The following is a 15,254-nucleotide window of genomic DNA, read 5'->3' as shown; positions in this document are numbered from 1 at the left end:
TATATATATATAAATAAATTATTCTATCGTAAATCTGTTATTATTTTTACGGTCACTCTTAGTATATATTATAAGAATTAAAATACAGCGAAACCATTTAAAATTGCAGGTATTATAAGGATTACAATATTATGAGGAATTATTTTTAAAACTAATTTATACAGAACAAGATTAACATTGATTAAAAAGATTAATGCCACATTCAGAGTTATTATTTCATTATATAATCCATGAATAGATGGATCGAACAAACATTTCGTTATAATTTTATGAATAAATAATTATTCTTTCCTGACAATAAGGAAAATTGCACGGACTATTTTAAAAAATAGCTTTTTCCATCATTATATACAGTTTTATAAATACGTCATTTTATGGAACACGATAAATACCAACAAATATATTTTCACGTTAATTTTTAATTTTATTCTAATTATAATTTATTCTATGTCTTAAATATGACGAACAAGAAGCTAAGTAATATAATAGCGGCCGCGAGAATCACGATACAATACAATTTTTTATTAGTCTTCTGATACGAGTCAGCTTTCTTCAATTGTTTATAGCCCTCCTGTACTTGTACTTGCGTTTGCTCTATGTTGTAATCAATTCGATCTAAAATAGTACCCTGATCCTGTACCATTACTGCAAGATCCTGAAACAATACACAAATCCAGATTTTTGTTCAAGGTTTTATCATGCTACTCATATTACATTATGCACTAACATCGAAATAAATAAAATAATTTGAATTTACCAAATCAAAGAGTTTTACTTGTAATTATTATCATGAGTATTTATAACAATTTTTATATATATATATATAATTACCTTAAAAATATGTTTTAAGTCTGCTATGCTTTGAACTATACTTCCAATCTGTTCCTCCCTTTCCATTGCTAATTTCATCCTATCTTCTGGCTCTTCCAATTGCAGTAAAACCGAGTCCTGTCTTTGTTCATTTTTTGACCAATAATCACCAGCTGCCTCGTTTAATTCTGTCATCCAAGAATCGGTTGCTATATTATTTAAAAGAGATTGATCTTCTGCGAAGAACTGGTTATTTCTCTCTTCTCTTGATTTCACCTCTGCAAAGATTTATTGGAGATACATAAATAATATTAGTTTATTAAAAATATCAACAGTTGCTTTTGAGGCTTCTATGGGTATTTTCTGTATAGAAGTTGTGCATTTCGCGGATTATCTACGAAAATAACAATGGATCTAAATACCAATATGAACATTACAGTTGACTTCATTAAGGTGAGGACTGCGAGGATTCTTAGCTGTTCTCGAGAAGAATTTTCTTTATATACACTGAAGTAGGCAGAGAAGAGGAAGGATAGTGAATCTTCGATAATCGGGAAGTTTTCCATATATATTTACACAACCATTATCTCTATTTGGATTATGGGATGTTTCTGTATCTCTATAGTCTTTTTGTTTTTCTTTTTTTAGAAAAAGAAATGATTTAGTAATAGCTTATGATTTAGTAATAGCTACTGTAATCATTTAATTAAACAATATTTTTTTATTTTTCCTATCTTAATGTTGCGTTCTAATAATCTGTGTGACATGTTTTAATCTGATGTTACGTAATGTTTTTTTATCCGTAGATTGACTCCAATATATACTTCTGTACACAAGAAAGATAACGAATCCTATCAGACAAAAGAATTTTCTTCCATCCTCCCATAAGTTAAAGAAATAACAGATCGACAGAATATTGAATAAGCACAATATCAAATCTGAACCGTCTTTAAACCTCCCGCCCCCCAAATAAGGCTAAAAAAAACTCTAAATATCAAAAACCCCCATTTAGTTCTGCGGAAGTATATAAAATATTTTGCTTCTGCGGATAAGTACACATTGGAAAGATCAGAAGAATGATCAATTTGGATAAAAGAACATCAATGTGACATTAAATTAAAACATATAATTATCAAAATAGGACATTAAATATTGTTTAACTAAATGACTATAATAGCCATTACATCATATTTTCTAAGAAAATATAGACAAATTAGAGATACAAAAATATCCCGATAATCTAAATAAAGATAATGGTAGAGCATAAATAGAATACGGAAGATCAGTCACTGAAAGTTGATTCTTTTCCCCTTCTATACTTTCTAGTTCTAAATAACGTATAAAAAGCAATTCTTCAGAGGAGCCGTTCAGTATCAGGATGCTCTTCGCTCTGATGAACTGCAATGTTTACGAAATGTTGACATTTTAATAATGGAACACGGAGATAATATAGCAGATACCCGTGGATAACCCAAAGATAACCCGCAAAATGCATAGTTTCTAGATATATTAATAGTTGATTATTTTTATTAAATTACGAAGAACATACGTGTCAGATAATGATTCTGTGCAGTTCTATATCGAAGACCTAACTCTTGTAAAGCAGTCGAAAGTGCCATTACCGCACTGTTAGCTAGCCGACGTTCCGCAGGCTTAGTTTCATGCCTGCCAGCTGACTTAATTGTTTGTACTTGTCTATAACCATTGGAGAATGCACGTCCAATCTCTCGTGTCAGTTGTTCCATTTGTCTTTCCTCCTACATAGTAATATAAAATATTTCAAATCCCCAGTTACAATTATTATAAATTCTAAGCATTTCACTTAATCGACGCATTCTTCTTTTGCAAGAGGACAAGTGATAGAATAGTTTATTTGAATCTTGATAGCTGAAGAGATCGAATTAGGAATTTGCAAACCTGAGATGTATCATCTAGAGTAGGTCTGGTGAGCTGCTTAGAGTGCAGCTCGATCAAGTTATCTATCTTCACCCGTAATCTGCTCAGGATGTATTGTGTTTCTTCCAAGGCATCTGCCCAAGTAGGCGGTGCATCACTATCCACACCCTTCAGCTCGACATTGTCGGATGCACCGGAATCCGATTCCACCAGTGCTACGCTATCAGTAAGATTCTGAAAAATTTAATTTAAAGCGTTATGAATATTATAGAATAAAGATAAAAACGATTTTAAATTGGAATAGGTTAAGTACACGCACCTGTTCGGCGTAAATGTGTCTACTCTGCAAGGCATTGTTTCGCATTAAAACGAAAGGTTCGGTTAAGTTTCTTGTGGCCATTTTCGAGCTGTTATCTCTCCTTATCACTACACGATATATCTCCTAATCATTCCGTCGCATTGTACTACGCACCGCGTACCGGATCAGCTGTCATCTTGAAACAGCTGATCGCCAAGCCTGCTTGGAGTGTTCATCTTTGCTGCGCTTTTCTCATTATCTTTATATATCTATATTTTCTTTATACTAGTTTATAGTATTTATAACATTAGTATTCTAGAGTTACAAAATTATTTTTATCGTTGAGTTTTAGAAATTAATAATTAATTTATGCCAATCTCAGATTATAATTTTGATTAATATTGATAAGTAAAAAATAATAAATATAGTAAAGAGGGATATTTTTTAATTTAAATATGCATTGAGTTATTATTTAAATTATTTCTTATTTACTTGCATTTCATTCATACTTTATCAATTTTTCAAAATTGAGTTTTTTTATACAACTTCTTATCTCTTCTATTTGGTAATTATACTATTCTTTTGATACTTTGTTGATTTAAAAAATTTATAATCATTGATGTAGATAATTAAAGTTTACTGAATGCAGACATTCGGTAAATTCACAATCTATTTTATCTACTATGATAAATTATTTGAATTTTTTAACTGGTAAAAATTTTGAAAAATCGACAACTATAAAAATCGACTCATGATAGATCAAGTACTTGAAATTTCAGAAACGACAAATATAATACAATTAAAGAAATATCCTTTTATTTCTTTGACAAATTTAAATTCCATCTTTATATTTTATAATGTATTATCTATATTTGTAACATATAACTGATGTATTAAATTCTAAAATTTGCATGTTTACAACATTAACAAATTTTATTTTTTAACAGTCTGAAAAGCATTTACAATATCTAATCGTATATACAACACACACAAATACAAAAATATTTCAAAATACATGGTCATGTAAATGAAATCTTTACAGAAACTACTGAATTTTTTATATCGAAAAAGATGTGTGAAGAAATAATCAAATCACAGTTTTAAATTAAGTTTTTGATAAATACTTGATGATTATTGTATCTAGTATTCCATATCAGCAACACTAATTATAATTTAATCTTGTTTTGTAATATTCAAAATGATAGATAAAAAACAGATGTATGATGCGATATATTAAATTAAATTGCAATTGTATTTTATTTTACTGCGATATGTAGTTTGCTTTTAGTTTCAATAATTAAGGGCCTAGTGCTGTAGAGATTGCCCAATATGACCTGTTTCTTGATCATTGATAGTGTTTCCAGTCCTTTTGCATAACATTGCCTAACCTTTTTCTCATCTTCTAACGCTTTATTCTCTTTGAATTCATGTCGTATTTTTCGCAGAGCATACATTCTGAAAAGTATCAAAGGATTATTTTTTTACACTCTTTGTCATTCTCTGCCATAAAAAGCATATAAGCACAATTAGATGATTCACAGATTACAATTATTTGCAAAATAAAAAAACTTATACATACTGTTTCTAATATAAATATATACAGAACAAAATCTTATTAATATATTGCTATAAGAATTTTTGGGGACAAAACCTTAAGTAGTATCTCTTTAAAAAAAGTATAAAGGAAAACGAATTAGATATTTATTTGGGTTTAATATAAAGATCGTCTCATAATGATATTATATTACCTATAATTATACGAGTTCCATTTTTTGCTTTCCCGGATTAAATTCCGATAAAGGTTTAGAATTGCGTCTCGAGTAAGGCCCATTATTTCTAAAAATTAGAAATCCACTACAATTTAAACGCAGCTAAATCCAATTCTACTGTGGCGGTCTGGGTCCGGGCACATGACACATGATTATGTGGTTATGTATGTAAAATTATGGAATCGGTGGTTTGATGGCGTCTCGAAGCTATTCAAGATTTCGTGTGTATGAGTAGACTTGTGCGAGTAAATTGTGGTAATATTACTAGTAGTAGTATAGGTAGTATTTATTATAAATTGTTCGACATTTGACGTTTGTCAAATTTATTAATTCTGATAAAAAATTTATGTTACATAACCTCTGGATATTTATTTGCACAATTATATTAAATAATTAATAACTTTCATGTGAATTAAAGCACTCCTTGCTTTTAGGCAAATAAAATAAACAAATGTTGCACATAGTTTAACCTGCCAACATTATAATATATTTTAAAATAGTCTTATATATATAGTGAGATTAAATAAAAATTTATGTAATAAATGTAATAAAAATGTAATAAATATCTATTTTTAGTTTATGCAAAATGCAAATATTGCAGATTTATACAAAGACAACTTTGAAATCAATATGAACCAGTATCTGTAAAGATTTCGAAATAGTCTTATCTATACAGTGTGAATAAATATAATAAAAGTATGTAAATGTAATGTAATGTAATGAAAATTTATTCTTTATAGTTTATGCAAGATGCACATGCTTGAAGATATTGAGGCAACTTTAAAGTCAATGTGAATCAATATATTCGCAACGTATTTTCTAAGTAAATAAGAGAAAATTAATTAACATTTAATATAATGTGGTATGTAAATTTTGAAACATATTTCAACTGGAACAAGAAGATTGATGCCAAGCCCTGCTTAAAATATATTTTTTACAGGAGTATAACGTGTCGCTTCTGCAAGGAAACATTGATAAATAATATTAAAACAATCTATAGAAGAGTCTCCATTGCTGCCAATGTCGATAAGAGTAACGAACTGGTGCTCTTGGGCCAGAAATATACAACGGACGATTGGACGAATGTCACGCCAAATGTTATCGCTAAATTGGGAAGAAATCTACACGTTCAGCAATATCATCCCCTTTCGCATTTACGTCAACGCATCGTGAATTACTTTTATGGACAGTTCCGCAGTAAAAGTGGGACTCCATCGTTTAGTATCTACGACAATATATGTCCTGTAGTCACAATCGAGCAAAACTTTGATTCCCTTCTTGTACCAAAGGATCATCCAAGTAGAAAGAAAACTGATTGTTATTTTATTAATCAAGATACGTTACTTAGAGCGCACACCACCGCGCATCAAGCTGAACTGATCTCGATGGGATTGAATAATTTTCTCGTCATCGGCGACGTGTATCGACGTGACGAAATTGACAGAACGCACTACCCGATTTTTCACCAGATCGATGCAGTCAGATTGCGTACATCGCAAGAGATATTTCGCGACATGAACGATTCCGAAAATCTTCTTAAGTTATTCGAGCACAGAGGAATAGAAAATGCTGACAAACAGGCTTGTCATAGCTTAGAAGCGGTAAAAGTGATGGAGCAGGAATTAAAGAGTACTCTTATTAGTCTAGCACAAGCTATTTTTGGAAAAGGTATTGCTTCTCTTTAATATTTTCAATTTTACTTAAGCACGTTTTTCATTTTTAAGCGAGATTAATTTATCGCAGTTTTTCTCCATTAACTCATAATTGGAACATATAGACCCTAATGACTCTAAGAATAATTTAAAAATAATATTTTCTAAAAAGATCTTCAATACATATTTATATCTAATGAGATTTAGAAGCAATCAATTCTATCAATTTTATTTTTCAAACAGTTTTATACCTCATAGATTGAGAATATATAATTGAACTTGAAAAATTTTCTTAAAGAAAATAAAACTAATAACAAAAAAACTTTAGTGAGTTTCAAGAACCCACACCTATCTCTTTAGCGTAGCATAAAAAATGTATTCCTGTTGCGAATCAAATGAAGTTCATTTGAATACATTTCTTGTTAGATGTACGGTGCCGATGGGTCGACCAATATTTCCCATTCACGCATCCATCATGGGAACTAGAAATATTACACAACGATAATTGGCTCGAAATATTAGGCTGCGGCATTATGCGTCAAGAAATTTTACAGAAATCTGGTGCCATGGATCGGATCGGATGGGCGTTCGGTCTTGGCTTGGAACGTTTGGCTATGCGACTTTATAATATTCCAGACATAAGATTATTCTGGAGCAACGACACGGGCTTCCTAAATCAATTCAAAGTAGACAATCCTAATGCATATATACAATACAAGGTGAGATAAATGTTGAAGAACTATTTCAAACGTTGTCATATCTCTCTGTACATTTTGTTAATTTAGTTACAACTCATAAAAAATTAACATGAATATTATTTTTTAGCCTATCAGTATATATCCACCTTGTAACAATGACATAAGTTTCTGGTTGCCAGAAGACGGAAGTTATTCTTCTCACGATTTTTACGATATAGTTAGAGAAATAGGTGGTGATGTCATTGAACAGATTTCATTAAAAGACGAATTCATACATCCAAAAACTAAAAAAACATCTCATTGTTACACTATAGTGTACAGACATATGGAGCGCACGTTGACTCAAAACTCAGTCAATAAAATTCATGATCAAGTAGAAAAAACGGCAGCCACTAAACTTAATGTAGTTATCCGATAAAATTAAAAATAAAATTTTCTAGAAAAAAATAGGACTTTTTTTTATGTATAAGTCCTGTAAGATACCTTGATAAAATAGGCATATGAAAATCGTGTAAACAATGCAAATATCACAGGAAAAGGAATATATTATTTTATTTGTAAATAAATTAATTATAAACGCATTACATAGCAAATAATAGTCCTCTAGGAATAACTATATTACTTGCGGTACGTTTTACATTAGAGATAACAACGATTACAATTATGTTCTACATGCTTGTATGTAATATATACATGAATATAAAACATTATGTAATCTAGTATTATTATTTATTTACGTGCTGGGAATATAAATAATAACAAAAGATATGTCCCCCATATAGAAATATTCTGAAGGGATAAGATTAAAAAAAAATGTTTTTTCGAATAATTTCAGAGAATAAAGCTTCTTATACAATATAATAACATCAGTGCACAAAAGGCCGGTTAGGTTTAGTTCGCGAAAATCACAGTTTATTTCTGATTTCTCAAATTCTATATTTTTTTAATCATTTAATTTTAGCCTTCTTTAAGTCAAATGCATCTAATTATTATTATACAAATTAAGATTACTTGTAGTGAATGCGAATGCTCACAAATTTAGATACATGAAAAATACTGTTATGCTCGATTAAAAAAACGTATCTAATTAATATTTTGAAAATGAATGAATATTTAGAACAGATATATAAATGTCGCAATGTGTGCGTGTGAAACACACTGAAATGGAAGCTGCGACCTTTGGCAATGCATTAAAAAATAAGTTAATATACAAACAAAAGAAATATATGTATAAAGAAAATCAAGTATAAAAAAGTCATGTATTTAATCTAAAGCTAAGATGCATAGTAAGTAAGCTTGCAGGAAGAATTAACATTATGCGGGGAATCGTGAAGTTGATTCGCTTATAACAAGTTTAATCCAATCCATATTTCCTTGAAGTATGCAGATATAATGCAGAAATTTGGAAATTTTGATGGTTTTTATTTCTTTTGCGATATTTCCTGTTATATCAGTCCATTTTAGGACTAATGAAGTAAAAATTGATTGTTATAAAAATAGTTGGTTGTTATAAAATGGTGCATATGAGATCTTTTTTTTTTATTAAAAATTATATTAATTGGATTGGATTAGGGATATTGTAAAACGAAAGAAAATTTTTTTACAACTCTTCCTTGTATTAACAAATTATGTTTGATGTTTATCCTCCTTTGTCATCTATATGCAGACAAATTAATTTCCGCATAAGATTTTAGGATAATTTAGTGTAACTGGGAGGTGAAAATTTCTTCCTCAAAAATTTCAGGATGTACAGCGGCATGCATGAGACCAGTGTTATCACCAATACCTTCCATAAGAAGTCTGTTGTTTTAATAAATTCGGCATCTATATTAAAATAATAAAAGAAATAATGTATATATTAACGACGCGTTTTTGCTTAATTATCTTTGTTGTGAGATGTAAATTTACCGAAATAATCCTTTAGAACGACCAACGATAATAAATAGAGCGCTAGAGAGAAGATTTCTGCAAGCATCATTATATGATGCCAGGTTCTAATTGTTAAAGCAACCATTATTAATTCTGTCAAAACTAGCGCTGAAAAACTTATGGCCACTATATGAATAAATTCATCTTCGAACATTATAAGTGCGCCATACATGATTACTCCTCCTGGAATATTACGACGCAGAAGATATATATTTTTTTCTCTTTTTGTGTACATTGAACATATATGATCTAAATTTAACAAAAACTATACGTACCTTGATATATACTTATCAAAACCCACATAAAAAAAGTTTTATATGATAACGAACGGCCTTTACTAAGTTCTTTATAAAGTTCCGGATAAGTAAGCGCTATCTTTCCTGATACATCTTTGTCTAATACCAATGAAAAGACGGGAAACATTGTGTATATTGTAGCATATCTAAAAATTTTTATATACATAATAAAATTAATATATTAAGATTTATAAGTTTTGTTGTCAGAAGAATCACTTAGAATCATTTTAACCAATTTCGATTAACTTTGATCAACGATTAATAGTGTTCCCAACAGATTTAGCTGTGTAGATAATTCTTAACTATCTTTACACAGACACTGTATGGTGCTTGTATTCTTTTACAATACAATCATAAACTTGTTTTAAAGTTGTAACAGTATTCGCGACAATTAAGAGCATCAATAGTTGATGTAGATCCGGCATTATATATAATGTGATATAAATGTGATATAGATAACATTTTATTGATTACAGCATCTAATTTATTTTACAATGTTAATATCAATGAAATTATTAATTTTTTATTACTTAATAAATATGAAGATTATAATTTTAAAAAAGATCGATGATCAATTATCGGTTAATCAAAGTTAATCGAAGTGGCCTTTAGACTATAGTAAATTTTAAATTTAATTTTTAATGAATATACTTGAGATTTAATGAGTACTTACCCAACCATAAGAAAACCTTGATATAAGGCAACCGAAGACAAATAAAAGACTGCAGAAAACACAGCCTGCATAGTCGAGATTATCAAACCACGATGTATAACGAACTGGCTCAATGCAGCTGATCGTTTATAACTTCTTCTACCGTGAACTAATAATAAGTTAGCGAGATGGCTAAACTGAGAAATTGAAAAATCAGCAGCTAGCGATGCTTGTCTTCCCTCAAGACCTTCAAGACCAATTCCTATAAGAAAATACAAAACATAATAAAAAAATTTGGAGATATAATTAAATAATCTAAAAAATGAAATAAATACCAGCGTCTGCAGCTTGTATCATGGAAACGTCGTTACCGCCATCACCAACAGCCGCTGTTCTCTTGTCAGTATGTCTTTGTATGAGACTAACAACTTCAGCTTTTTGTGTGGGAGAGCATCGGCAACAAACGACGGCGGGTGAGCCGCAAGCGAGTTCCAGAAATTCTTGCTCGTAATACTGTAAGCACACCTCTAGGGAATCGCCGCTAATAACTAAGGCACAATCTTGCTTCTTGCGAAATGTATTCAGTTCTAAGTGAGCGTCGGTACGCGTCACAACAGACTTGAAGACGTGCAGACCTTGAGTGCGTGACACAAGACGCGAGGATTTCGCTATACAAGTAGCGGTCTCCAATTTGTCACCGGTCAACATCCATATCTTGATTCCGGCATTCCTCAAGAGTTCCAGAGTAGGCCTCACTCTGTCTTGCAACCTATCTTCAACACCGGTGACGCATAATAGTTCCATTTCTCTCTCGAGACTTTCCACCACCGCAGCGACTCTCGATACACGGTCGCTAACGCTCATTCTCGCCGCGTTGTATCTATAAAACATATAATATAATTCAATCATATATTTTATAATAAGAAAGTAATACTTTCAATGATACGTTACTTTGCTTCAAAATCGAGGTACTGATCTTCGGTCAAATTTTTCTTTGCCACAACCAATGTTCTGAGACCTTCACGTGCCATGTTTTCACACACCTCATCCAGCCAATCATTATATTGCACAATACCAGACATTACAACATCAGCACCTTTCAAATAGAATATGATCTCAGAACTGGACTCCTCCCTCACGATTATTCCCATTCGTTTAGTTTCCGAGGTAAAAGGGAATATTTGGAGTATAGTATAATTCAATATTTGACCGTTCAGAGTCTTCAACTGCATCGAATTTAAGTCCCGCTTGATCAGAGCCAGTCCTATTTCCTCCGTCCATTTCACCAGAGCCACTTCATCCGGGCTCGAGGCTTGATAATTGCGCTTCTGTTCTGGCAGATAATAATGTTGATCCGCTTCTGTTTGACTAAAAATGTTAAAATTTCAATGTAATATTAAGGACTTCAGTTTTTTGATTAATGAGAAATTACCTTTGAATAGAACCAGTATCTCCAGTTTCCATGGTCTCCACGCTTACCGAATCCAGATTCGAAGATTTATTTACCTCATCGTACACCGGAGTCACGTTGTGACACAGAGCTAGAGCATGCACGGCATCATAGATCCGGGTATTCTCGGATCTTCGGACCTTCCCACTATGCGCAGATGTCGGCTTCACCGGTGAGTGCTCCGTGTCGGTAGGGTAATAAGTCTTTAATACTGACGTTACTTCATCAAACGTCTCCTGGCCGTAAGATATGGTACCCAAATGTAACTTCTTGAACACCATTTTATTCTGTGTCAACGTGCCGGTCTTGTCGCTCAGCAAATACGATATACGTCCGAGCTCTTCCGGAATAGTAGTTGTCCGTACAACCGTACCGGCAATATCCTTATCTCTTTGTATGCACCACGCGTAAAACGCTTTGCCCATGTCTAGATTTACTCTCAAGCTGATCGGTATGATGTAGGAAAACAGCAAGACGAAACGGAACATATAACGATACCACGGTCCGCTGAATCCTTTCAAACACATCATTACAAGCGCGAGTCCTATTACCGCACAAAATAATACCTGCCGAAATACAGTAAAATATAAAAACATCTGTGCACATATCAATTTTGATATATAATACCTTCGTATTTCTACATGTATAATACCTTCGTTAATTGATTGATTTCTTGATCAAGCAAACCAACTTTCGATCGGATTTCTGAGTGATTCATCAAAGATCGCGTTTCCTGACCGGTATAAACGACAATACCAAGGGCGGAACCAGATGCCACTGCTGTGTTGGCCCATAATGTATTATCCACACCCAAACTTTCTTCACTGCTGTATCCATCATACTAGAAATAAAAGATAATTACATAAAGAAAACGAGAAGATCTTAAATCAAAAATAAAAAAATTAAAATTTACTCTTGAAAAGGTGCCAATAAAACTATGTATATCCTTCTGAGGTTTCTCGACATACAAACTGGCTTTGATATCAAATAACTGAGAATTGCTTTCCAATTTTTGTGTTGCAGGCACTGCTAATCTTAATTTCCAATCTGTTTCTCCATCCAACTGATCGGTTCGTACGAAACACGCGCCAGATTTCTCGGTTGTGCGTAATAATACTAAGTCGGCTGGTACTCTTTGACCTTTTTCTACTATAACCTGATAATAATTCAAAGCGTAAGAATTAAACTCATATATCAAAACTTCGTTATGTAAAAGAGTAGTAAGTTACAAAAATAATTACTATTGAATAAAGATACTGTAATATGACTTACCAAGTCACCCACGCGTAATTTGGAACTTGGTACTAATTCTGGTATATCAAAACCTTTCACTAGTCTATAATATTTTTGTGCATTGACTTCCTTATCCCTTTTGTATCTTCTAAAATCATCAACGGCTTCACGGAAAATTGTCACAGTTAAAACAAAGCACAATGGCCCCCAATACGTGTACAAGTATCCTATTCTTATGTCTGGTATAAATTGAGATATAGCCATAAGCAGAAAGTATAAATTCAAAAAGAACTTGAATTGTTGAAAGAGGACCTATAAATAAAACAAAGATGGGTATTATTAATAGCACTGTTTCAAACGATTCGAAGAAGTATTAAGATCATTTCTGGTGAGAAGAGAACATACCAAAGGCAGGAAAGAAACAACATTGTATTTTTGATTTCTTATAACATTAGTGGGAAACTTCTCGTGCATAGGCTGTCCAATATGGATAACTCTGGCTCTTAATTCCCGTTCTCTGCAGCATCTCCTCCACATCCAAGTACAACATCTGTAATTGCAATCTTATTTAATAAAAATACAAAACTGGGTTCATTCTTTGCTATTAAATTACATTAAAATTTTTCCCCTGCTTTCGCTGAACTTCAAATATATGTCTATTTCATTTTAAATACAGTGTGCATTAGTTCAGCTATAAACAGCAACCTTAAATTGGCAAAATGATATTCTTATCGCAGTTTGCTAAAATATCACTTAAAAAGTATACAACATCAAATCTTAGAACGAATTCAGTCATTTGTATTATACTATCATGCTAAAAGCTATACATAAGATCAGTAAAATTAAATGTAAAAGTAATTAAGTGCAAACGAAATTAAATTAGATATAAAATTTTAAATTAGATATAAAAGCATCTAAATATTTTAAATGATTAAATACTCAATAATGATATTGTCACGTTATTTAATAAAATATACATGTATTATTTTATTGTCAAAGTTGATTATATTATGTTACTACATTTAGATACTTTATATGAAGCAGTTTTTAATGTATAGTAGAGACCTTATAACAGAATTTAGTCATGAAATGCCAAACTTTTGATTAGCTTCTTTCGTTCAACTTCAGTAAGTTAGAGTGAATAAAATAGTATAAGTTAGAATAAAATAAAAAAAAACATATAAAAGAAACTATGGATGCTTTCTAGCAAGGACACAGTCAAACACTGTGTAACATAATGAATCATTTTATCCTTGTTTAACAACAAAGATATAATGAATATTAATCACTGTATTACACTGCATCCATGTTCTTGCTGGAAAGCATATATATATATATGTGTATATATATATATATACACATATATATATATATATGTATATACATACACACACACATATATATACATATGTGTGTTTCTTTTTCACTCTTTGATAAAACTGTTAGTGTTCAGACTCTGTTAGAGAATTTCTAATGTATACTAATCTAATATAATTCGAGTGACCTCCATTTTCTCATTTCATCATTAATTCGACATTTGCAAGACTACGTAATTAACGATCATGCACAATCAATTTTAATCATTAAAAAATTTGGATATAAACAAATACGCAGTCACATCGTTTTGAATCGATCTACTATTCCTGCGTAGATTGTCAAACAATCGCTGTCAAATGTCAGACAGCTGATCGAAAACTCGTTGCTGAGAATGAAGAATTATCGCGTGGGAAGAATTTCTGCGTCGTAAAAGAATGTCTCGAGATCGAAGATTTAAGTTGGTCGCGATGAGGAAAATACGTCACCTCGACCAGGTACTGTCATTCCGAGGTTTGGATATCAGTGGGATGTCTTCCTTGGACATCCTTATAACATTGCTCTGCGTCTCCATTTCGGAATTATTTCCTCCACATTAGACGGCACTCACTCGTAAAAATTGACCCACTCAAATATCTTGTACACCTATCTTTTGTGGGAACACACTATCTGATAAACGTTTCATTAATTATTAGCTCTACTATCAGTATTGTGACTGTTATGACATCACATCGTAACCGTGAAACGCACGATTCTAGCAAGATGCGCTCATGTGAGAAACTGGCGTCTGATTAGTACGGATTTTAAGTGAGCTGTCCACTTCGCGATTGGTTGCGTTCGGTCGATACAACAGTCCCAAGCCAATAATTTGTCTGAAAACCTTTTGAAACGTCACACTCTCGACATGTGATCGAAACAATTTGAAATATAGTATCAAGAATCAATAGGTTTGTTTTCATGTTGCTTGAAATTTCTCAAAATTTTTGTACTTTATGAGATAAATATATATTCGGGCGTTGAAAAGAGAAAAAGCAAAGATGCTCTAAACAAAAAGTATAAGCAAGGCGAACAGACTTAAATCTCTTTCTCAAATATTTTCATTTCGTTTTTTTGAGAAATAATTGAAAAAATACTAAACAAACAATAAATTTATAAATAATAAACATTATTATATCTTATAGAATATATATGATATATTCGTATATATGAAATACACAAGGCATTGATTTCTAATATATAATAAACATTATATTATCA

The 15,254-nt window shown here is 31.6% G+C and overlaps 4 protein-coding genes across 5 annotated transcripts in view; 1 reads left to right on the top strand and 3 right to left on the bottom strand.

The window, feature by feature from the left end:
• Positions 1-445: 445 nt before the first annotated feature.
• Positions 446-3,278, bottom strand: LOC108693877 (syntaxin-16). The gene is made up of 5 exons (XM_018203052.1): positions 3,026-3,278; positions 2,728-2,940; positions 2,360-2,567; positions 832-1,088; positions 446-655 (listed from the first exon to the last, which is right to left on the bottom strand). The coding sequence occupies exons 1-5, from the start codon at positions 3,104-3,106 to the stop codon at positions 446-448; spliced, it is 969 nt and encodes a 322-aa protein (XP_018058541.1). The 5' UTR covers positions 3,107-3,278.
• Positions 3,279-4,234: 956 nt separating this feature from the next.
• Positions 4,235-4,956, bottom strand: LOC108693878 (LYR motif-containing protein 4B). Its single transcript, XM_018203053.1, has 2 exons — positions 4,753-4,956; positions 4,235-4,459 (listed from the first exon to the last, which is right to left on the bottom strand). The coding sequence occupies exons 1-2, from the start codon at positions 4,833-4,835 to the stop codon at positions 4,261-4,263; spliced, it is 282 nt and encodes a 93-aa protein (XP_018058542.1). The 5' UTR covers positions 4,836-4,956; the 3' UTR covers positions 4,235-4,260.
• On the top strand, positions 4,950-7,644 carry LOC108693875 (probable phenylalanine--tRNA ligase, mitochondrial). The gene is made up of 5 exons (XM_018203050.1): positions 4,950-5,028; positions 5,514-5,635; positions 5,714-6,441; positions 6,852-7,144; positions 7,251-7,644. The coding sequence occupies exons 2-5, from the start codon at positions 5,631-5,633 to the stop codon at positions 7,539-7,541; spliced, it is 1,317 nt and encodes a 438-aa protein (XP_018058539.1). The 5' UTR covers positions 4,950-5,028; positions 5,514-5,630; the 3' UTR covers positions 7,542-7,644.
• A 6-nt stretch (positions 7,645-7,650) lies between these two features.
• Positions 7,651-15,254, bottom strand: part of LOC108693872 (probable phospholipid-transporting ATPase IIB) — a 16,562-nt gene continuing 8,958 nt past the window's right edge. Inside the window, exons 1-12 of one of the 2 annotated variants that reach the window (XM_018203041.1) lie at positions 14,486-14,698; positions 13,089-13,233; positions 12,723-12,995; positions 12,364-12,606; positions 12,103-12,291; positions 11,433-12,016; positions 10,952-11,368; positions 10,336-10,880; positions 10,022-10,262; positions 9,328-9,494; positions 9,032-9,235; positions 7,651-8,947 (exon numbers count right to left, since the gene is read on the bottom strand). In XM_018203041.1, coding sequence (XP_018058530.1) covers positions 8,814-8,947; positions 9,032-9,235; positions 9,328-9,494; positions 10,022-10,262; positions 10,336-10,880; positions 10,952-11,368; positions 11,433-12,016; positions 12,103-12,291; positions 12,364-12,606; positions 12,723-12,995; positions 13,089-13,233; positions 14,486-14,571 — 3,228 coding nt within the window. In that variant the 5' untranslated portion in view covers positions 14,572-14,698 and the 3' untranslated portion in view covers positions 7,651-8,813. Of the gene's footprint in view, positions 8,948-9,031; positions 9,236-9,327; positions 9,495-10,021; positions 10,263-10,335; positions 10,881-10,951; positions 11,369-11,432; positions 12,017-12,102; positions 12,292-12,363; positions 12,607-12,722; positions 12,996-13,088; positions 13,234-14,485; positions 14,699-15,254 lie in introns of those variants that run through there. The other variant, XM_018203042.1, reaches the window with a different exon arrangement.

Source organism: Atta colombica, unplaced genomic scaffold, assembly GCF_001594045.1.
Source record: "Atta colombica isolate Treedump-2 unplaced genomic scaffold, Acol1.0 scaffold110, whole genome shotgun sequence".
NCBI classification, from domain to species: domain Eukaryota; kingdom Metazoa; phylum Arthropoda; class Insecta; order Hymenoptera; family Formicidae; genus Atta; species Atta colombica.
Note: the sequence above shows the minus strand (reverse complement) of the source record. Positions and strands in the feature narration are given on the sequence as shown.